This window comes from Ranitomeya variabilis, chromosome 6 (genome assembly GCF_051348905.1).
Source record: "Ranitomeya variabilis isolate aRanVar5 chromosome 6, aRanVar5.hap1, whole genome shotgun sequence".
NCBI classification, from domain to species: Eukaryota; Metazoa; Chordata; class Amphibia; order Anura; family Dendrobatidae; genus Ranitomeya; species Ranitomeya variabilis.
In genome coordinates this window covers 546,904,834-546,927,590 of record NC_135237.1, presented here as the reverse complement: position 1 = coordinate 546,927,590, position 22,757 = coordinate 546,904,834, and the positions used below count along the sequence as shown (strand labels likewise).

At 43.1% G+C, this 22,757-nt stretch overlaps 1 protein-coding gene across 13 annotated transcripts in view; it reads left to right on the top strand.

The window, feature by feature from the left end:
* CYRIB (CYFIP related Rac1 interactor B) overlaps positions 1 to 21,332 on the top strand; it is a 179,483-nt gene extending 158,151 nt beyond the window's left edge. For all 13 annotated transcript variants that reach the window (XM_077271231.1, XM_077271227.1, XM_077271234.1 and 10 more), the window contains 9 exons: positions 798 to 919; positions 3,541 to 3,646; positions 3,813 to 3,949; positions 4,733 to 4,810; positions 6,364 to 6,480; positions 8,036 to 8,115; positions 9,779 to 9,905; positions 14,573 to 14,643; positions 20,413 to 21,332. In XM_077271231.1, coding sequence (XP_077127346.1) covers positions 798 to 919; positions 3,541 to 3,646; positions 3,813 to 3,949; positions 4,733 to 4,810; positions 6,364 to 6,480; positions 8,036 to 8,115; positions 9,779 to 9,905; positions 14,573 to 14,643; positions 20,413 to 20,476 — 902 coding nt within the window. In that variant the 3' untranslated portion in view covers positions 20,477 to 21,332. The remainder of the gene's footprint in view (positions 1 to 797; positions 920 to 3,540; positions 3,647 to 3,812; positions 3,950 to 4,732; positions 4,811 to 6,363; positions 6,481 to 8,035; positions 8,116 to 9,778; positions 9,906 to 14,572; positions 14,644 to 20,412) is intronic.
* Positions 21,333 to 22,757: the final 1,425 nt, after the last annotated feature.

Here is a 22,757-nt window from a genome sequence, read left to right as displayed (position 1 = left end):
CAGCGCAGGGACCCGAGGGGCAGGGGCCAGCGCAGGGACCCGAGGGGCAGGGGCCAGCGCAGGGACCCGAGGGGCAGGGGCCAGCGCAGGGACCCGAGGGGCAGGGGCCAGCGCAGGGACCCGAGGGGCAGGGGCCAGCGCAGGGACCCGAGGGGCAGGGGCCAGCGCAGGGACCAGCGCAGGGACCCGAGCAGCTGGGGCAGGGACCCGAGGGGCAGGGACCCGAGGGGCAGGGGCCAGCGCAGGGACCCGAGCGGCCGGGGTAGGGACCCGAGTCCTTCCTAAAAGCTTTCTAGCCCTTTAGAAGATTGGGGTAGAGTTTTCGTTCATGGCCCAAAGATGGACGTAGCCTTTTAGGGTCCATTCCAGTATTGTGACCGGGGTCATCCCCAAAATGAAGTCCTACCCACACAACCTAAAGGGTTGTCCACCTTGAATCTCCCTTTTATGTGGCAGTTATAGCAGGGGCTGCCTTTTTATTGGGACCCACCTCTATTAAGGGCACCTCTTTTTCCGGAGGGTCTTCAGTGCTCCCACATTTCAGGGTGCCCATTGGTAACTATTGGCTCCATGTGATGCTTGCTGGACAAATACCCAGCAGATGGACATGACGCATGAGGACCTTTCTTATGGAAATGGCGGGTCCAATGTGGACAATCCCTTTAAGTAGTAATCAGTGTGCAGAAGTAATGAAGTTCCCGTCAGGGTTGCCTGCTTCTCCTTCTCCCCATTGTTGCCCCTGTTGTCGGGGATCCTGATATCGATGGTAACAGTCGTTATGATTTCATGCCGTCTAGATGCTCAACCTACAGAATCCGAGAAAGATATTTATAATCAGGTGAATGTAGTATTAAAGGACGCGGAAGGAATCCTGGATGATCTACAGTCGTACCGCGGAGCAGGGCTGGAGATCAGAGAGGTAAATGGCTCATTTCTCATATTTTATTTTGACTCATTTATTTAGTATTACTTTTACGGTTGTGTTGTATTTTATATTCTAGTCCAGGGGTGGGCAATTCATTTTCCCAAGTGGCAACATAATAGACCCTTACTGTTGTAGAGGTCAAACCAACTGATTTACCCAGCAGGTGTTTGCTATGTAATCTGAGAACAGCATGATGTAGGGGCTGAGAGCCTGATTCCAGAAATGTGTCACTTACCGGACTGCTTGATGTCGTTTTGATAAAATCCCTGTTTTATCTGCTGCAGATCTAACAGAGCTCAGAGTGCTGAGCAGTGTATAGCCCCACCCACAACACCGGCAAATTTCTGTATCACTCCGCCCACACCACTGATTGGCAGATTTCGGTGTATAGCCCCACCCACAACAGTGGCAAATTTCTGTGTATAACTCTGCCCACATCACTGATTGGCAGATTTCGGTGTATAGCCCCACCCACACCACTAGCAGCTTTCTGTGTACATTGACAGAAAACTGCTAATTAGTGGTGGGGGTGTGGTTGGACTAGGAGGCACCTAGTCCTGTAGTGATAATCTCCTGATGATAAAACACTGATTTGATCAAAACAGCAAAACACAGCCTAATAAGTGACACATCACTGGAATCGGGGTCTCTGCCCCTACATCATGCTGCTATCGGATTACTTGGCAAAAACTGCTGACAGATTCCTGTGTATTACAATTTCATATTTGTATCAGTTAATATTGAGCAGAATTATGTACGTTGAGCAGCAGCTACTGCTAACACATATTACCATAGGACACGTGACCTGTGCAGTCTCAGATGCGTCAGAAACTCCACCATCGTGCGACGGCTGCCGATGGGTTGGCATGACAGATCCGTGCCTGTCACTGTAGATCTCCTATAGACGCCTGTCTTCATAGCAGTTAATAATTTCTGCTACACAGCGATCGTATGATCACAGCTTCAAGTCTCTTAAGGAGACTATTGAAGCCAGTAAAAAGTGTTTAAAAAAAAAAAAAAAAGTTTTAAAAAATATAAAAGTTCAAATCGCCCCCCTTTTGCCCCATTGAAAATAAACAATAAAAAATACACATATTTGGTATAGCTGCATTCAGAAACCTGCACACAGTATGATGTACCCACAGCCTACTTAGATGCATTATAATGCCTCCACTGCCCTCCTCCCATGGGAAATATGTATGTATGATGGGACAAGGAGGAGATGAGAGGAGCTACCCACACACAGTATGATGTCCCCACCGTCCCCCACACACAGTATGATGTCCCCACCGTCCCCCACACACAGTATGATGTCCCCACAGTCCCCCACACACAGTATGATGTCCCCACAGTCCCCCACACACAGTATGATGTCCCCACAGTCCCCCACACACAGTATGATGTCCCCACAGTCCCCCACACACAGTATGATGTCCCCACAGTCCCCCACACACAGTATGATGTCCCCACAGTCCCCCACACACCGTATGGTGCCCTCACACAGTATGATGTTCCCACAGCCTCCTGAGATACATTATGATGCCTCCACTGCCCTCCTCCCGTAGCATGATGTCACAAAAGTCCCCCACACAGTATAATGTCTGCACAGTCCTCCACACTCAGTATGATGTCCCTACAGTCTCTCACACAGTGTGATGTCCCCACAGTCCCCCACACACAGTATGATGTCCCCACAGTCCCCCACACAGAGTATGATGCCCTGACACAGTATGATTCCACAGTCTTCCCCACACAGTATGATGCCCTCATATGATTCCCCTAATTCCCTCTCATAGTATGATGTCCCCCATACACAGTATGATGTCCCCACAGTCCCCCATACACAGTATGATGTCCCCACAGTCCCCCATACACAGTATGATGTCCCCACAGTCCCCCCCCCCTGCACACTGTATGATGCCCTCACAAAGTATGATGTCCCCACAGCCTCCTGACATACATTTTGATGCCTCCACTGCCATGCTTCCATAGTATGATGTGCCCTCTGTCCCCCAGACACAGCATGATGCCCTCACATAGTATGATGTCCCCCGCACGCAGTATAAAGCCCTCAAATAGTATGATGTCCCCAAATCCCCTCACATAGTATTATAGCCCCCAGAAGTACTGACTGATAATTAAAAGACAAAATACAACTACCCCCCTCCCGCCATTCCCTCTGATGTGCTGCTCCGCTGTGTACGGAGTCTCCACACAGGCATCGTGTTCTTGTAATGTCATCAGGACCGCTGAGACTCCGTCACACAACAGGATAAATGGTGACCTGTGGAGCCGGCGGCCCCCGGTGTGTCTGTGTTCTGAGGGTGCCATCACTGGTGACATGTCGGGTGGCCGCATGGTGCTGAAGACCACTGTGTCTGACCCTGTGGCTATTCCTATGTGGGCCGCACTGTGCCCGGATCTCATCTAGTCCCATCCAGCAGGGCAGTAACTGTCTTACTGTCGGCCTGTGACTTCCTATGCATCGGGGGACATTTCCCCTCAGTTTTGCATGCGGTGTGGGAGAACGTAAAACGTAATGGTGGCCAATACCCCCCGTACTATGACTCTCTGATATACTGCTCATCGCCTTGTGTATGTCCTCTGTTCTGCAGGCCATACAGCATGCTACTGATGAGAAGCTACAGGAGAAAGCCTGGGGGGCCGTGGTGCCGCTAGTCGGAAAACTAAAAAAGTTTTATGAATTTTCTCAAAGACTAGGTACGTTGACTGTGTAAGGGGGGACTCCCACGGCCAGCGTTTTCCATAAATCCCGGAGTCTCGAGGGAATATTGAGTGTTACGCGGGTTTGGCCGGACTCACTCTTGGTATCTGTGCCTTATACCGTTGTGTGATGTCTTACAGTAGTTTTCGGTTGTGTGTTTAGAGGCGGCATTACGGGGGCTCCTGGGGGCCCTCACCAGCACTCCCTACTCCCCAACACAGCACCTGGAGCGAGAGCAGGCTCTTGCCAAACAGTTTGCCGAAATCCTTCACTTCACTCTCCGTTTTGATGAGCTTAAGGTAAAATATCTGATATTTAATATTCAGCTGATGCGAAAAAGACGATTTGCATAAATGTGCCTGACCGACGACGAGGGGAGCTCCGCAATCAGTCCTCATTTATTAATACATTAGTTTTTTGGACCTATAACCTTTTGATTTTACGATCAACCGTTTTTTGATATGTAATCTCAGAACATCATGATGTAGGGGCAGAGACCCTGATTCCAGCAATGTATCAATTACTGGGCTGCTTGCTGCAGTTTTGATAAAATACCTATTGTCTCTGCTGCAGATCTAGCAGAGCTCTGGAGTGCCGATGCTCTGGAGTGGCGATGCTCTGGAATGCCAGGCCCTGAATAAGCCCGCCCACACCAATGGTATCTGCATAGGCAGAAAGCTGCTAATCAGTGGTGAGGGCCGTGGCTGGACTCACTGGCAGCAGGCCAAGTAGTCTTCTAGTGATCAAATCACTGTTTTATCTGCAGGAAATTATCAAAACTACAGCAAGCAGCCCAGAAAATGACACCTCTCCGGAATCAGGGTCTCTGCCCCTACATCATGTTCCTCTCAGACTAAGCAGTATGAAGAATGCTGTGCTCCACTGCTAGTAAGACCAAGATACCGGGGGCTGAGCAATGGCCATAAACCCACTCGAGGGGCCGCCTGTTTCCACCCTACGTTGTCGTCCCCGCACTGTGCCAGCCGCCATGCCGCCATCTTGTTTGTCATTCTTTCCCGTGTGCTATAGTTATCGTGTATTGTGCTCATTTCATGATTGATGTCCCTTTTTCTTCTTTCTAGATGACAAATCCCGCTATACAGAACGATTTCAGCTATTACAGGCGAACCCTGAGCCGCATGCGGATTAACAATGTCCCGGTACGCTGTGCGCGGGCCGTCCTTCTAGTAGACGCCGCCGCCATCACTGCTACACTTCTCTTCTCCTGCACACGACCGTATTACGGCTTCATGCGACCTCCTGCTGGCACCGTGATGTAATATGGCAAAAAAAAAGTGGAGAACGCCTTTAATATTTGCTTTTTTTTTTTGGCTAAAAGACTAGTGATGAGCGAGCGTGCTGGGATAAGGTGTTATCTGGGCATGCTCAGGTCCTGCAGCTGCATGTGTTGTGTCTGTTCAAAAACCTGTTTGTTAACCAATCCCTACATGTGTTGCGGCTATTGAACAGCTGCGGGGACTCGAAAATATTATTCGAGCATGCTGAAGTCACTCGATTAGCACCCGAGCATGCTCAGAAAACACCTTATCCCAACACATTCGCACATCACTGTTAGACATGTTAAAGGATTGCTCCGCTTCTTTTTCATTTTTTTTTTTAACCAAAAGGTTGGGAACCCCTTTAATATTTACATTATTTATAAAATACAAAAAAAAAGTGCAGAGCCTCCCTATACTCTTGGCATATCCTGCAATGTTTTTTCTTCTTCTTTCTTTTATCTTTAATATATATATATATATACCATTAAGCAAATGTTTTTTTCTCTTCTAAATCTGTATCAAAAATAGTTTTTTAAGAAAAAAGAAAAGGATATGCCAAAAGTTATAAGGGGTCCTTCACTTTTTTTTTTTTTCGCCAATAATGCAAGTATTAAAGGGGTTCTCCACCTTTAGGTTAAAAGAAGAAAAAAGTGGAGAAATCCATTTAATATTTAAGTCAAAAATCAAATATTAAAACAATTATTCTTTTTATTTTTTCTTCTATAGCCTGGTCAACAGTTGTTTAAAAAAAAAAACAAAAAAAAACTGTGCTTCAAATTTACTTAATTTGTAGTTTAAAAAATTAATATTTTTTTTGCTTTACATTTTTTTGTGTTCTGGTTTTTTGTTTTTTTTTTATAAAGGTTTTAAGTTTGGTAGGAGCCTGTAAATACCTTTTTATTTTTTTTTAAATATTTTGCATTTATTATTTTTATGATCATCCTAATTATTTTTTTTTCTCTTGTACGACATTTTATCTATTTTTTGTTTTTTTGTGTTTTTTTATTGGTCATCATCTCATCTTTTTTCATTATTTTTATTCCTTTTTTCATTTTTTTATTTTCTGCATTGAGGATTGTTAGCATTTAATTCCCCCTTGCTCACAACCACTGCATGGTGCTGGTTTTCTTTTTTTTTTTTTTTTGTGCCACAATTATCACAAAATTATGGCATAAAATGCTAAAAGTTTGAAATGTGTGTTTATATGTTTTTTTTTTCTGACTTTGGTTAATCAGTGATTCTCAGTTTGATGATTATTCATTAGGGGACCAGATGTCTCCAGTAATGACCTTTCCATCCCCCGGATTCAGTGCAGGTCTCCGATGTAGCCCCTTCTTGTTCAGGGCGCGGTAATGAGTCGGTATTTAGGAGTAATGTGATGAATCTCGGGGATATACATGATGTTTATTCCTCTTCCACACTTCTAATTCTAGGCAGAGGGAGAAAACGAAGTAAATAATGAACTGGCCAATAGGATGTCACTATTCTACGCTGAGGCCACGCCCATGCTCAAAACGTTAAGCGATGCCACAACTAAGTTTGTATCGGAGGTAAGAGAAGAGGCCTAGGGCATTTTCTGGTTTCCAGGTTCCTATGCAGAGCTCATAGAATGGTGAAATTAACTTTGTCATCTCTGTCGTCTCCTATGCAGAGCGCAGCAGCCAGTGACAAAACTCATCTCGACTGCTGCGCTCTGCATAGTCAGCAACAGAGGTTACAAATGTTGCACTGAGCTCTGCCAAAGTTCCTATCCTTTCCTCTTGCTTGTAATTTTGTGGAAGTAGAGACAGAGACCCGGTGGTGGGGTGGGGGTGCTGTCCTAAATCCAAAAAACTAAAAATGGTCCACCAGTACGACAAAAACAAAAAAAACACCAACATTATATTACTACTTTAAGGGTCCAATTCATGAACGTGTTTTTGCCAGAATACTGTTATAAAACGCCTTCATATAGCGCAATATTTTTGAGCAACATGAAGTTCCGCAATAGTTTTGAAACTTTTTTCGTTTGTATGCCAGTTCCGCCAAAGTGGGCGTAGTTGGTAGCAGTGTGGCACGTGACAACTCAATCATCGAAGGGTGTGGTGTAATTTGCGTAAGAAATGTTACTCTAATTTTTGACTGAAGAGAGCAACATTTTTGGTGGAGGCGCTCACCAGTTGTAAGGGTTAGGGCTTGGCTTAGGGCTTGGGTTTAGGCTTTGGTTATGGATTGGGTTAAGGTTTGGGTTAGAGTGTGGGTTAGGGCTTGGGTTAGGACTTGGGTTAGGGTTGGGGTTTGGGTTATGGCTTGGGGAAGGTCTACGGTTAGGGCTTAGGTTAGAGCTTGAGTTGGGGTTTGGGTTATGGCTTGGGTTAGAGCGTGGGTTAGGGCTTGGGTTAGGACTTGGGTTAGGGCTAGGGTTGGGGTTTGAGTTATGGCTTGGGTAAGGGCTACGGTTAGGGCTTGGGTTAGAGCTTGAGTTGGGGTTTGGGTTATGGCTTGGGTTAGAGCTTGAGTTGGGGTTTGGGTTATGGATTGGGTTAGAGCGTGGGTTAGGGCTTGGGTTAGAGCGTGGATTAGGGCTTGGGTTATGGATTGGGTTAGAGCGTGGGTTAGGGCTTGGGTTAGAGCGTGGGTTAGGGCTTGTGTTAGAGTGTGGATTAGGGCTTGGGTTATAGCTTGGGTTAGGGCTACGGTTAGGTCTAGTCTTAGGGTTAAGGTTAGATTTCGGGTTATGGCTAGGAATATGGTAATGGTTAAGGTAAGATTTTGGACTTAGGACTAGGGTTAGGTTTAGGGTTAGGTCAAGGATAATAAAAATAACTACATGCAAAAACCCTTGAAAAATTTTATGTAAACTTAAAAAGTTAAAAATAAATATAACTAGTATAGCTGCTTTAAAAAAATGTTAAATTAGATTTGAGCAAAAAGCAGGAAATTAAACGATCAAAGGTCAGGAGACCCCATTCTCCCCTTAAAACACCTATAAGGTTGCCCTATTGGGACATCAACATGGCGAGATAATTTCTTATGATCACATTTTATGTGTTTACATTTTTTTGCATCAGTTTAATTATTTTTTTTTCTTGCATTGGATTTTCTACTTTTCTTCCCCATTCAAAGAACAAGAACCTACCTATAGAAAATACCACTGATTGTCTAAGCACCATGGCCAGTGTGTGTCGGGTAATGCTGGAAACTCCGTAAGTTCTTAATATTTTTTAAATTTTTCTTTAGTGTTTTTTTCTATTGTATTATATGTACTATTAGTTAATTAACCTCTTCAGGACCTATGACGTATACATAAGTCATCGGTCATGTCCCTGCATCCATGTGGACTCTGGTGCTGAGGCCACATGTTTTCCTGCACATGCCAATTCATTTCATCAGCTGACATGTGCCCCTAACAGCCGCGGGTGGATTCATGATCCACCCACAACTGTTAACATGTTAAATGGCGCTGTCAATGTCTGACATTGACATTTAACATGGCCGTGCTGAAAGTGTGTCACTAACCCCGCCCATCTGCGCCCCTGTCACATGATTGCGGGGTACCGATGAGTTGGCATGACAACCCAGGGTCTGCAGGAGACCCATGTGGTTGTCATTGCCGCTCTGTTATGAGCGCCGCCCAGGTCTCGCCCAGCGCCGAGGTCTGCCGCAGAGGTGATTGGATGATCGCAGCTTTAAGTCTCCTAAAGAGACTATTGAAGCAAGCAAAAAGTGTAAAAAAAAAAATGTTTTAAAAGTTATAAAAAAAAAATATAAAAATCAGTAAATGGCGTAAGGGGGAAAAAATCAAAACCCTGGAATTATGTTACATTTTTTTTGGTCGCCACAGCATTACAATAAAATGCAATAATGGGCGATCAAAAGATCATATCTACCCCCAAAATGGTATCGATAAAATCGTCAGCTCGGCGCGTAAAAAATAAGACCACACCCAACCCCAGATCAACCTACGGGTCTCGGAAAATGACGCTTTTTAAAAAAAAATTTATACAAAAAACTGGATTTTTTTTTTCACCGCTTAAATAATAACAATCCTAGACATGTTTGGTATCTACGAACTCGTAATGAGCTGGAGAATCATAATGGCAGGTCAGTTTTAGCATTTGGTGAACATAGTAAACAAATTTTTTTAAAAATTGTGAAATTTAACTTTTTTTTTTTTGCAATTTCACTGCTTTTTTTAATTTTAGCCCCAAATACATACATTGAAGTAAAAAAAATAAAGTTCCCAAAGGTGGACAGCTCCTTTAAAGAAACTATACAGTAAGCTCCTAAGATTCTCCATAGTTGTGACAGCAGGAAAATCCTTTTTTATTATTTAAAGCAGACCTGTCACCAGGTCCGAAGTGACGACTAATTAACTCTTATTTAATTCCCATTGTTCCCCTGAGTTTAACATTTTTTTTTTTTTTTTAATTCTTCGCACGGATCCAGAGATATGGGCCTTTTTAGTTAGACCATAAGGTCTTTAGGAGGGGGCGGAGCATGCTAGACACGCCCCTGTAGAATTTTGTCAGACACACCCCCTAGTAAAGGGCAGTAAAATCCGCACTGCATGAGTAAAAGACCCATATCTCTGGAACCGTATGGCGGATTTTAAAAAAACAAAAAGCGGAATACTCAACGGGAGCAGCGGAAATAAAACAAGCGCAAAAATCGGCCATTTTTGACTTGGTGAAAGGCTCCCTTTAAATGTGTCTGTATGAGAAAAAAATGAAGCTATAACCGTTCTAAAAAAAAATATTTTAATTACATGGAGATTCACTTGAGAGATGTGAATGCGTCAATATATTGTGATCTTACGGTAATAATCTGGTGAAATATTCAACATTGCGCTTCTCTCACTCATTGCAGAGAATACAGGAGTCGGTTTACAAATGAAGAGACCGTGTCCTTTTGTCTGAGAGTGATGGTGGGAGTCATCATCCTGTACGACCACGTGCATCCCGTGGGAGCCTTCGCCAAAATGTCAAAGATTGATGTATGTTTGTTCTCTTTGAATATTAAAGAGCGGCGCGTCCTCGCCGGCATCAGGAAGTGCATTAGCACCGCAGGTCCGCGCGCTGTGTCCATTAGCACAACACCGAGTCAGCAGGAAAGTTCTCAAAGACGCGCTGGTGTCAAGAGACCTGATCAAAAATGACAGACTAAGCCGGCGCTCTGGCGGGGCACACAGACTGCCGGCTCAGGGTCACCCCCTCCGTGACCGCGGCTACTGAACACTTTTAGGAAATGCTGATCTGAAATTGAAGGTTTGATGATAAGAAAGCCAGGACAGCACATTTTTATTTTTTAAAAATACTTTTCAAGCTGCTCTGGAAGAAAAAAAAATCTTTAATCACAACCTCCATTATCACATCAGTCGGCCCTGAACTTATCACCCTAGACACCAACTCTCACCCTGTGTCTTATTTATTCACACAATATATTGTTCAGGTCAGGTTGTTATACTAAATGTTCTTATTTTTTTTAATTTTTAATAATACAGTTTAGTTTTTACAATTTTTCTATATATTTATATCTATCTATATTATGTATCTACAGTTATATGAAAAAGTTTGGGCACCCCTATTAATCTTAAGCTTAATGTTTTATAAAAATTGTTTTTTTTGCAACAGCTATTTCAGTTTCATATATCTAATAACTGTTGGACACAGTAATGTTTCTGCCTTGAAATGAGGTTTATTGTACTAACAGAAAATTTGCGGCAAAAAAACGTATTGCTGTCTATGTGAACGCATGCGTTTTTAAGCACATGCGTTTGGTTGCGTTTTAAACGCATGCGTTTCAGTAGAAAAAAAACAAGAATACACACTGATAAGCCACCCCCCACCATCAAGGTGATAAAGGGATCCAAACCCTAACCCTACCCCTAACCCTAACCCTAGGGATCCTAACCCTAAGGCCGGGGACACACACAACGTATAAAAAAACAGTCCGTTTTTCACGGACGAGAATCGCACAAATGTTTCAAAAACAGTCATCCGTGTGCAGTGCGAGGATGCGATTTCCTCGCATCAAATGATCCGTGTGACATCCGTATGCCTAGATTTTCTCGCAGGCTTGCAAAACCGACATCTAATGGATTTATGGGCTCAAATGTTCGTTAAAACATATATACAGTATAATATATATATATATATATATATATATATATATATATATATATATATATATACAGGTCCTTCTCAAAAAATTAGCATATAGTGTTAAATTTCATTATTTACCATAATGTAATGATTACAATTAAACTTTCGTATATTATAGATTCATTATCCACCAACTGAAATTTGTCAGGTCTTTTATTGTTTTAATACTGATGATTTTGGCCTACAACTCCTGATAACCCAAAAAACCTGTCTCAATAAATTAGCATATCAAGAAAAGGTTCTCTAAACGACCTATTACCCTAATCTTCTGAATCAACTAATTAACTCTAAACACATGCAAAAGATACCTGAGGCTTTTAAAAACTCCCTGCCTGGTTCATTACTCAAAACCCCCATCATGGGTAAGACTAGCGACCTGACAGATGTCAAGAAGGCCATCATTGACACCCTCAAGCAAGAGGGTAAGACCCAGAAAGAAATTTCTCAACAAATAGGCTGTTCCCAGAGTGCTGTATCAAGGCACCTCAATGGTAAGTCTGTTGGAAGGAAACAATGTGGCAGAAAACGCTGTACAACGAGAAGAGGTGACCGGACCCTGAGGAAGATTGTGGAGAAGGACCGATTCCAGACTTTGGGGAACCTGAGGAAGCAGTGGACTGAGTCTGGTGTGGAAACATCCAGAGCCACCGTGCACAGGCGTGTGCAGGAAATGGGCTACAGGTGCCGCATTCCCCAGGTAAAGCCACTTTTGAACCATAAACAGCGGCAGAAGCGCCTGACCTGGGCTACAGAGAAGCAGCACTGGACTGTTGCTAAGTGGTCCCAAGTACTTTTTTCTGATGAAAGCAAATTTTGCATGTCATTCGGAAATCAAGGTGCCAGAGTCTGGAGGAAGACTGGGGAGAAGGAAATGCCAAAATGCCTGAAGTCCAGTGTCAAGTACCCACAGTCAGTGATGGTGTGGGGTGCCATGTCAGCTGCTGGTGTTGGTCCACTGTGTTTCATCAAGGGCAGGGTCAATGCAGCTAGCTATCAGGAGATTTTGGAGCACTTCATGCTTCCATCGGCTGAAATGCTTTATGGAGATGAAGATTTCATTTTTCAGCACGACCTGGCACCTGCTCACAGTGCCAAAACCACTGGTAAATGGTTTACTGACCATGGTATTACTGTGCTCAATTGGCCTGCCAACTCTCCTGACCTGAACCCCATAGAGAATCTGTGGGATATTGTGAAGAGAAAGTTGAGAGACGCAAGACCCAACACTCTGGATGAGCTTAAGGCCGCTATTGAAGCATCCTGGGCCTCCATAACATCTCAGCAGTGTCACAAGCTGATTGCCACCATGCCACGCCGCATTGAAGCAGTCATTTCTGACAAAGGATTCCCGACCAAGTATTGAGTGCATAACTGAACATTATTATTTGATGGTTTTTTTGTTTGTTATTAAAAAACACTTTTATTTGATTGGTCGGGTGAAATATGCTAATTTATTGAGACAGGTTTTTTGGGTTATCAGGAGTTGTATGCCAAAATCATCAGTATTAAAACAATAAAAGACCTGACAAATTTCAGTTGGGGGATAATGAATCTATAATATATGAAAGTTTAATTGTAATCATTACATTATGGTAAATAATGAAATTTAACACTATATGCTAATTTTTTGAGAAGGACCTGTATATATATATATATATATATATATATATATATATATATATATATATATATATATATAATTCAGCGCGAGATATGTGAAAAGTCGGTAATTCAATTGTCGGCTTTTCATTTCTCCTTCCGAAACCCGACAGGATATGAGACATGATTACATACAGTAAACCATCTCATATCCCCTTTTTTTTGCATATTCCACACTACTAATGTTAGTAGTGTGTATGTGCAAAATTTGGGCGCTGTAGCTTCTAAAATAAAGGGTTAAATGACGGAAAAAATTGACGTGGGCTCCCGCGCAATTTTCTCCGCCAGAGTGGTAAAGCCAGTGACTGAGGGCAGATATTAATAGCCTAGAGAGGGTCCAGGGTTATTGGCCCCCCCTGGCTACAAACATCTGCCCCCAGCCACCCCAGAAAAGGCACATCTGTAAGATGCGCCTATTCTGGCACTTGGCCTCTCTCTTCCCACTCCCGTGTAGCAGTGGGATATGGGGTAATGAAGGGTTAATGTCACCTTGCTATTGTAAGGTGACATTAAGCCAGGTTAATGGAGAGGCGTCAATTATGACACCTATCCATTATTAATCCAATAGTACGAAATGGTTACTAAAACACACACATTATTACAAAGTCCTTTATTGAAATAAAGACACAGGGTGTTGTAATATTTTATTATTCTCTTAATCCAGCTGAAGACCCTCGTTCTGTAACAAAGTAAAAATAAAAAATCAACAATATCTCATACCTTCCGATGATCTGTCACGTCCCACGAAGTAAATTCATCTGAAGGGGTTAAATCATTTTACAGCCAGGAGCTGTGCTAAAGCATTGCTCGTGGTTGTAAAGCCCCGGGAATGAATGGATTGCAGGGTGATCTGTAGTTACCTTGAGTTGCGGTGAGGCGCCCTCTGCTGGATCTCCTCATATGAACTCGAGTGTGGGAACTTTTCCAAGGCTCCAGTTCATGAGGACATCCAGCAGAGGGCACATTGCATTGGCGAGTCTCGGCCGAGATACGCTGACAATCGCAGCATGCTGCGATTTCACTCGGATCCTGAATACGGCGGAGAAAATATCGGATAATGGGAGCTGCACCACAGATTAACATTGGGCCGAGTGCTATGCGATTTTTTTTATCGCATAGCACTCGTCCGTATTACGGTCTAGTGTGACCCCGGCCTAACTCTAACCCTAGGGATCCTACCCCTAACCCCAACCCTAGCTATTTCTGTTTATAGTGGGTTTTCTAGATGATTTTGATGATTGGCAGCTGTCACACACTTCTCAGCATGCGTTTCAAAAACGCAAACGCAGGAAAAAACGCATGTAAACGCGTCAAAACGCCGCTTTTTTTTTACCGCATGAGAAAACGCATGCGTCTAAAAAACGCAGCGATTGCACGCGTTTACATGCGTTTTTTTCACCACCAGCGTTTGCGTTTTAAACACTGCGTTTTTAAAGGCAAATGTGAAACTAGCCTAAGAGGGACTGTGCAGCATGCGTTTTATGTCAGCCCTTTTATAATGGGGTATTGATAACCATCACTTTATAGGGAATGTACCTTTAAAATGTAACCTCGCCCTCTTTAAGTGACTGGACTGTGGAGGGGGAGGGTCATATTTAAAGGGATTGTCCAGGATTTTTTTTAACCCTTAGAACAGTGACACTACATAGCAGGCAAGTCAATGAGACTGAGCTGTAATACCAGACACAGCCACGGACAAAGGTGGCGCTGTTTTGGCATCGGAAGACTATTTTTGCTATGATTGTTTTACTTTCAGGTCGTCATGCATGTATGGCAATAAACGGACGTTGGGGTACTAGGGCCGTACTGTATTAACCCCGCTGTTATTTTCTGGTTTCAGATGAAAGGCTGCATTAAAGTCCTCAAAGAACAGTCCCCCAACAGTGTAGAAGGTCTCCTAAACGCTCTCAGGTACGGACTTCCCAGCAGCGACCCCACCCGCCTGAAGGAGTCAGGATTTGGTCACTGATTTCCATAGGGCGAGTTGTGAGTTATAGCGCCAGCCGCCTGTGACCGTCTCATTTCCCAGCACTCTGTGGGAGGCGCTGCAGTCTCCTGACTGTCTCATTTGTTTTTTCCCAACACCACCTCCGCTCTAGATGTGAAGCATCTGCTTACTGAAGAACTCAGAGGTAATGGAGCGTGGATCCATAGCGGAGAACACAGACCGAGCACAAAAGCTTATTTACAGCTTGTCAGCACCGCCACTACCGGCCCGTGTAGCCATTGTTAACCATTTCTTATATTGTTCTTTCATCATCATATCGTATTAAGGACCAACATTCTGTGCTGAAACATTCCCGAACAGATCCTCATATCTTTACAGCCGCCTGAGCTGAGATTTCTGAGCCGACATAATCCTCTGCAGTAACATCGTGTGCTGCCACTAGAGGGAGCTAATATGCAATGTATAACCATAGCAGTCTGCTCCTGAGCGCCATCTAGTGGCCAGATAAGTTTTATCTTAGAGAAGTGGCCACCCTATTAATGCAAGCACAGAGGTGGAGAGCCGCCTCTTATTATATGGGTAATGTGACTGCACCAGCAGAATAGTGAGTGCAGCTCGGGAGTATAATACAGGAGGTAACTGAGGATCAGTAATGTATGTACACCGTGACTGCACCAGCAGAATAGTGAGTGCAGCTCGGGAGTATAATACAGGAGGTAACTGAGGATCAGTAATGTATGTACACAGTGACTGCACCAGCAGAATAGTGAGTGCAGCTCGGGAGTATAATACAGGATGTAACTCGGGATCAGTAATGTAATGTATGTACACAGTGACTGCACCAGCAGAATAGTGAGTGCAGCTCTGGGGTATAATACAGGATGTAACTCAGGATCAGTAATGTAATGTATGTACACAGTGACTGCACCAGCAGAATAGTGAGTGCAGCTCGGGAGTATAATACAGGATGTAACTCAGGATCAGTAATGTAATGTATGTACACAGTGACTGCACCAGCAGAATAGTGAGTGCAGCTCTGGGGTATAATACAGGATATAACTCAGGATCAGTAATGTAATGTATGTACACAGTGACTGCACCAGCAGAATAGTGAGTGCAGCTCGGGAGTATAATACAGGATGTAACTCCGGATCAGTAATGTAATGTATGTACACAGTGACTGCACCAGCAGAATAGTGAGTGCAGCTCTGGAGTATAATACAGGATGTAACTCAGGATCAGTAATGTATGTACACAGTGACTGCACCAGCAGAATAGTGAGTGCAGCTCTGGAGTATAATACAGGATGTAACTCAGGATCAGTAATGTAATGTATGTACACAGTGACTGCACCAGCAGAATAGTGAGTGCAGCTCTGGGGTATAATACAGGATGTAACTCAGGATCAGTAATGTATGTACACAGTGACTGCACCAGCAGAATAGTGAGTGCAGCTCTGGAGTATAATACAGGATGTAACTCAGGATCAGTAATGTAATGTAATGTATGTACACAGTGACTGCACCAGCAGAATAGTGAGTGCAGCTCTGAGGTATAGTACAGGATGTAACTCTGGATCAGTAATGTAATGTATGTACACAGTGACTGCACCAGCAGAATAGTGAGTGCAGCTCTGGGGTATAATACAGGATGTAACTCAGGATCAGTAATGTAATGTATGTACACAGTGACTGCACCAGCAGAATAGTGAGTGCAGCTCTGGAGTATAATACAGGAGGTAACTTAGGATCAGTAATGTATGTACACAGTGACTGCACCAGCAGAATAGTGTGTGCAGCTCTGGGGTATAATACAGGATGTAACTCGGGATCAGTAATGTAATGTATGTATACAGTGACTGCACCAGCAGAATAGTGAGTGCAGCTCTGGAGTATAATACAGGATGTAACTCGGGATCAGTAATGTAATGTATGTATACAGTGACTGCACCAGCAGAATAGTGAGTGCAGCTCTGGGGTATAATACAGGATGTAACTCGGGATCAGTAATGTAATGTATGTATACAGTGACTGCACCAGCAGAATAGTGAGTGCAGCTCTGGAGTATAATACAGGATGTAACTCAGGATCAGTAATGTATGTACACAGTGACTGCACCAGCAGAATAGGGAGTGCAGCTCTGGGGTATAATACAGGATGTCACTCAGGATCAGTAATGTAATGTATGTACACAGTGACTGCACCAGCAGAATAGTGAGTGCAGCTCGGCAGTATAATACAGGATGTAACTCAGGATCAGTAATGTAATGTAATGTATGTACACCGTGACTGCACCAGCAGAATAGTGAGTGCAGCTCTGGGGTATAATACAGGATGTAACTCAGGATCAGTAATGTAATGTATGTACACAGTGACTGCACCAGCAGAATAGTGAGTGCAGCTCTGGGGTATAATACAGGATGTAACTCAGGATCAGTAATGTAATGTGTGTACACAGTGACTGCACCAGCAGAATAGTGAGTGCAGCTCTGGAGTATAATACAGGATGTAACTCAGGATCAGTAATGTAATGTATGTACACAGTGACTGCACCAGCAGAATAGTGAGTGTAGCTCTGGGGTATAATACAGGATGTAACTCAGGATCAGTAATGTAATGTATGTGCACAGTGACTGCACCAGCAGAATAGTGAGTGCAGCTCTGGGGTATAATACAGAATGTAACTCAGGATCAGTAATGTAATGTATGTACACAGTGACTGCACCAGCAGAATAGTGAGTGCAGCTCTGGATTATAATACAGGCTGTAACTCAGGATCAGTAATGTAATGCATGTACACAGTGACTGCACCAGCAGAATAGTGAGTGCAGCTCTGGGGTATAATACAGGATGTAACTCAGGATCAGTAATGTAATGTATGTACACAGTGAGTGCACCAGCAGAATAGTGAGTGCAGCTCTGGAGTATACTACAGGATGTAACTCAGGATCAGTAATGTAATGTATGTACACAGTGACTGCACCAGCACAATAGTGAGTGCAGCTCTGGGGTATAATACGGGATGTAACTCAGGATCAGTAATGTAATGTATGTACACAGTGAGTGCACCAGCAGAATAGTGAGTGCAGCTCTGGAGTATAATACAGGATGTAACTCCGGATCAGTAATGTAAGGTATGTACACAGTGACTGCACCAGCAGAATAGTGAGTGCAGCTCTGGAGTATAATACAGGATGTAACTCAGGATCAGTAATGTAATGTATGTACATGTACACAGTGAGTGCACCAGCAGAATAGTGAGTGCAGCTCTGGAGTATAGTACAGGCTGTAACTCAGGATCAGTAATGTAATGCATGTACACAGTGACTGCACCAGCAGAATAGTGAGTGCAGCTCTGGATTATAATACAGGCTGTAACTCCGGATCAGTAATGTAATGCATGTACACAGTGACTGCACCAGCAGAATAGTGAGTGCAGCTCTGGGGTATAATACAGGATGTAACTCAGGATCAGTAATGTAATGTATGTACACAGTGAGTGCACCAGCAGAATAGTGAGTGCAGCTCTGGAGTATAGTACAGGATGTAACTCAGGATCAGTAATGTAATGTATGTACACAGTGACTGCACCAGCAGAATAGTGAGTGCGGCTCTGGGGTATAATATGGGATGTAACTCAGGATCAGTAATGTAATGTTTGTACACAGTGAGTGCACCAGCAGAATAGTGAGTGCAGCTCTGGAGTATAATACAGGATGTAACTCAGGATCAGTAATGTAATGTATGTACACAGTGACTGCACCAGCAGAATAGTGAGTGTAGCTCTGGGGTATAATACAGGATGTAACTCAGGATCAGTAATGTAATGTATGTACACAGTGACTGCACCAGCAGAATAGTGAGTGCAGCTCTGGAGTATAATACAGGATGTAACTCAGGATCAGTAATGTAATGTATGTACACAGTGACTGCACCAGCAGAATAGTGAGTGCAGCTCTGGGGTATAATACAGGATGTAACTCAGGATCAGTAATGTAATGTATGTACACAGTGACTGCACCAGCAGAATAGTGAGTGCAGCTCTGGGGTATAATACAGGATGTAACTCAGGATCAGTAATGTAATGTATGTACACAGTGACTGCACCAGCAGAATAGTGAGTGCAGCTCTGGGGTATAATACAGGATGTAACTCAGGATCAGTAATGTAATGTGTGTACACAGTGACTGCACCAGCAGAATAGTGAGTGCAGCTCTGGAGTATAATACAGGATGTAACTCAGGATCAGTAATGTAATGTATGTACACAGTGACTGCACCAGCAGAATAGTGAGTGTAGCTCTGGGGTATAATACAGGATGTAACTCAGGATCAGTAATGTAATGTATGTACACAGTGACTGCACCAGCAGAATAGTGAGTGCAGCTCTGGGGTATAATACAGAATGTAACTCAGGATCAGTAATGTAATGTATGTACACAGTGACTGCACCAGCAGAATAGTGAGTGCAGCTCTGGATTATAATACAGGCTGTAACTCAGGATCAGTAATGTAATGCATGTACACAGTGACTGCACCAGCAGAATAGTGAGTGCAGCTCTGGGGTATAATACAGGATGTAACTCAGGATCAGTAATGTAATGTATGTACACAGTGAGTGCACCAGCAGAATAGTGAGTGCAGCTCTGGAGTATACTACAGGATGTAACTCAGGATCAGTAATGTAATGTATGTACACAGTGACTGCACCAGCACAATAGTGAGTGCAGCTCTGGGGTATAATACGGGATGTAACTCAGGATCAGTAATGTAATGTATGTACACAGTGAGTGCACCAGCAGAATAGTGAGTGCAGCTCTGGAGTATAATACAGGATGTAACTCCGGATCAGTAATGTAAGGTATGTACACAGTGACTGCACCAGCAGAATAGTGAGTGCAGCTCTGGAGTATAATACAGGATGTAACTCAGGATCAGTAATGTAATGTATGTACATGTACACAGTGAGTGCACCAGCAGAATAGTGAGTGCAGCTCTGGAGTTTAGTACAGGCTGTAACTCAGGATCAGTAATGTAATGCATGTACACAGTGACTGCACCAGCAGAATAGTGAGTGCAGCTCTGGATTATAATACAGGCTGTAACTCCGGATCAGTAATGTAATGCATGTACACAGTGACTGCACCAGCAGAATAGTGAGTGCAGCTCTGGGGTATAATACAGGATGTAACTCAGGATCAGTAATGTAATGTATGTACACAGTGAGTGCACCAGCAGAATAGTGAGTGCAGCTCTGGAGTATAGTACAGGATGTAACTCAGGATCAGTAATGTAATGTATGTACACAGTGACTGCACCAGCAGAATAGTGAGTGCGGCTCTGGGGTATAATATGGGATGTAACTCAGGATCAGTAATGTAATGTTTGTACACAGTGAGTGCACCAGCAGAATAGTGAGTGCAGCTCTGGAGTATAATACAGGATGTAACTCAGGATCAGTAATGTAATGTATGTACACAGTGACTGCACCAGCAGAATAGTGAGTGTAGCTCTGGGGTATAATACAGGATGTAACTCAGGATCAGTAATGTAATGTATGTACACAGTGACTGCACCAGCAGAATAGTGAGTGCAGCTCTGGAGTATAATACAGGATGTAACTCAGGATCAGTAATGTAATGTATGTACACAGTGACTGCACCAGCAGAATAGTGAGTGCAGCTCTGGGGTATAATACAGGATGTAACTTGTGATCACCCTCTGCTTTCCCCAGGTACACAACGAAACATTTGAATGATGAGACTACCTCGAAGCAAATCAAGGCAATGCTGCAATAACAGTGCCGTCGGTGCATATCTGCTGTGGACACAAGACAGTATTCTGCAATGACTGAGACTTTACAGGATTTCAGTGATTGCAATGACTATTTCTGCCTGGCTTCCTCTCTCTACTGTTTTATTTCCTCACTCCGGTTCTCTATCACTTTCCCTTTCTTAAACTTTTTTTTTTTTTTAAACTGTGTTCTTGTTCTTAAGTAAGCTCTGACGTCGTCTTATTTTTTTTGTGCCAAAATCAATGGGATTGAAGCCTGGGAAGGCGGTGTAAACAGTTTTACAATGGCCGTTTCAGTGGCAGCTATTTATGCATCGCATTCGATATTTTTTTTTTCCCCCTGAATGTGGGGAAAATTCTGTGACTTGAACTAAATATTTTTAAACTTTATTTTATTTCCCCCCCATCCCAGAAAATATACTAATATTTAATATTGCTTAAACTGCATGGCGGATCGGCCTTTTTCTGCTGTAAAAAAAAAAAAAAAAATTATATATAAACATACAACTGGATTTTTTTTTTTCATTTTCAGCTTTTTTTTTTTTTCTCCATGTGCAGCCAAGAATTAAAAAAAAAAAAGAGCGAATGTGTTTAAATTAACTGTTGTAAAAAAAAAAAAAAAAAAAGAAAAAAATATGTTGGTACCCAGCACAATGATTTTTTTGACCTTGAGGAAAAAAAAAGAAAATGTTTTTAGGTTGCATTTTGACTAATTTTTGTAAGGACGTATGTTGTATGTTTAATCTTTGATGACTAACATAAAATAATGTGATGTGTGCGTAACAGAATTACGTATGCATGTTTATGTCCAACGGATGGCTGTTAAGAAAATAAAAGTCGGCTTTCATTTTTCTAAAATAAGGCTTTGTACTGATCATTTGATTTATATTACTTTTTGATATATATACAGTGGGTACGGAAAGTATTCAGACCCCTTTAAATTTTTTACTCTTTGTTTCATTGCAGCAATTTGGTAAATTCAAAAATGTTCATTTTTTTCTCATTAATGTGCACTCTGCCCCCATCTTGACTGAACAAAACAGAAATGTAGAAATTGTTGCAAATTTATTACAAATGAAAAACTGAATTATCACATGGTCATAAGTCTTTAGACCCTTTGCTCAGTATTGAGTAGAAGCCCCTTCTGAGCTAGTACAGCCATGAGTCTTCTTGGGAATGATGCAACAAGTTTTTCACCCCTGGATTTGGGGATCCTCGGCCATTCTTCCTAGCAGATCCTCTCCTGTTCCGTCAGGTTGGATGGTGAACGTTGGTGGACGCCATTTTCAGGTCTCTCCAGAGATGCTCAGTTGGGTTTAGGTCAGGGCTCTGGCTGGGCCGGTCAGGAATGGTCACAGAGTTGTTCTGAAGCCACTCCTTTGTTATTTTAGGTGCGTGCTTAGGGTCATTGTCTTGTTGGAAGGTGAACCTTCGGCCAAGTCTGAGGTCCAGAGCACTCTGGAAGAGGTTTTCATCCAGGATATCTCTGTACTTGGCCGAATTCAGGCTTCCTTCAGTGACAACCAGTTGTCCCGTCCCTGCAGCTGAAAAACACCCCAATAGCATGATGCTGCCACCACGTTTCACTGTTGGGATTGTAGTTTGCAGGTGATGAGCAGTGCCTGGTTTTCCCCACACATGCCGCTTAGAATTATAACCAAAAAGGTCTATCTTCATCTCTTCAGACCAGAGAATCTTATTTCTTATAGTCTGGGAGTCCTTCATGTGTTTTTTTTTTTATAGGTGACGTTGTGAAAATTTCTCCCAACTACCTACTGCATCTCTGGAGCTCAGCCACAGTGATCTTGGGGTTCTTTACCTCTCTCACCAAGGCTCTTCTCCCACGATTGCTCAGTTTGGCTGGATGGCCAGGTCTAGGAAGACTTCTGGTGGTCCCAAACTTCTTCTATTTAAGGATTATGGAGGCCACTGTGCTCTTAGGAACCTTGAGTGCTGCAGAAATTATTTTGTAACCTTGGCCAGATCTGTGCCTTGCCACAATTCTGTCTCTGAGCTTCTTGGCCAGTTCCTTTGACCTCATGATTCTCATTTGGTCTGACATGCACTGTGAGCTGTGAGGTCTTATATAGACAGGTGTGCGCCTTTCCAAATCAAGTCCTATCAATTTAATTACACACAGCAGGACTCCAATGAAGGAGTAGAACCATCTCAAGGAGGATCACAAGGAAATGGACAGCATGTGACTTACATATGAGTGTGTGAGCAAAGGGCCTGAATACTTAAGACTAATTGATATTTCAGGTTTTCTTTTTTTTATTAAATTTG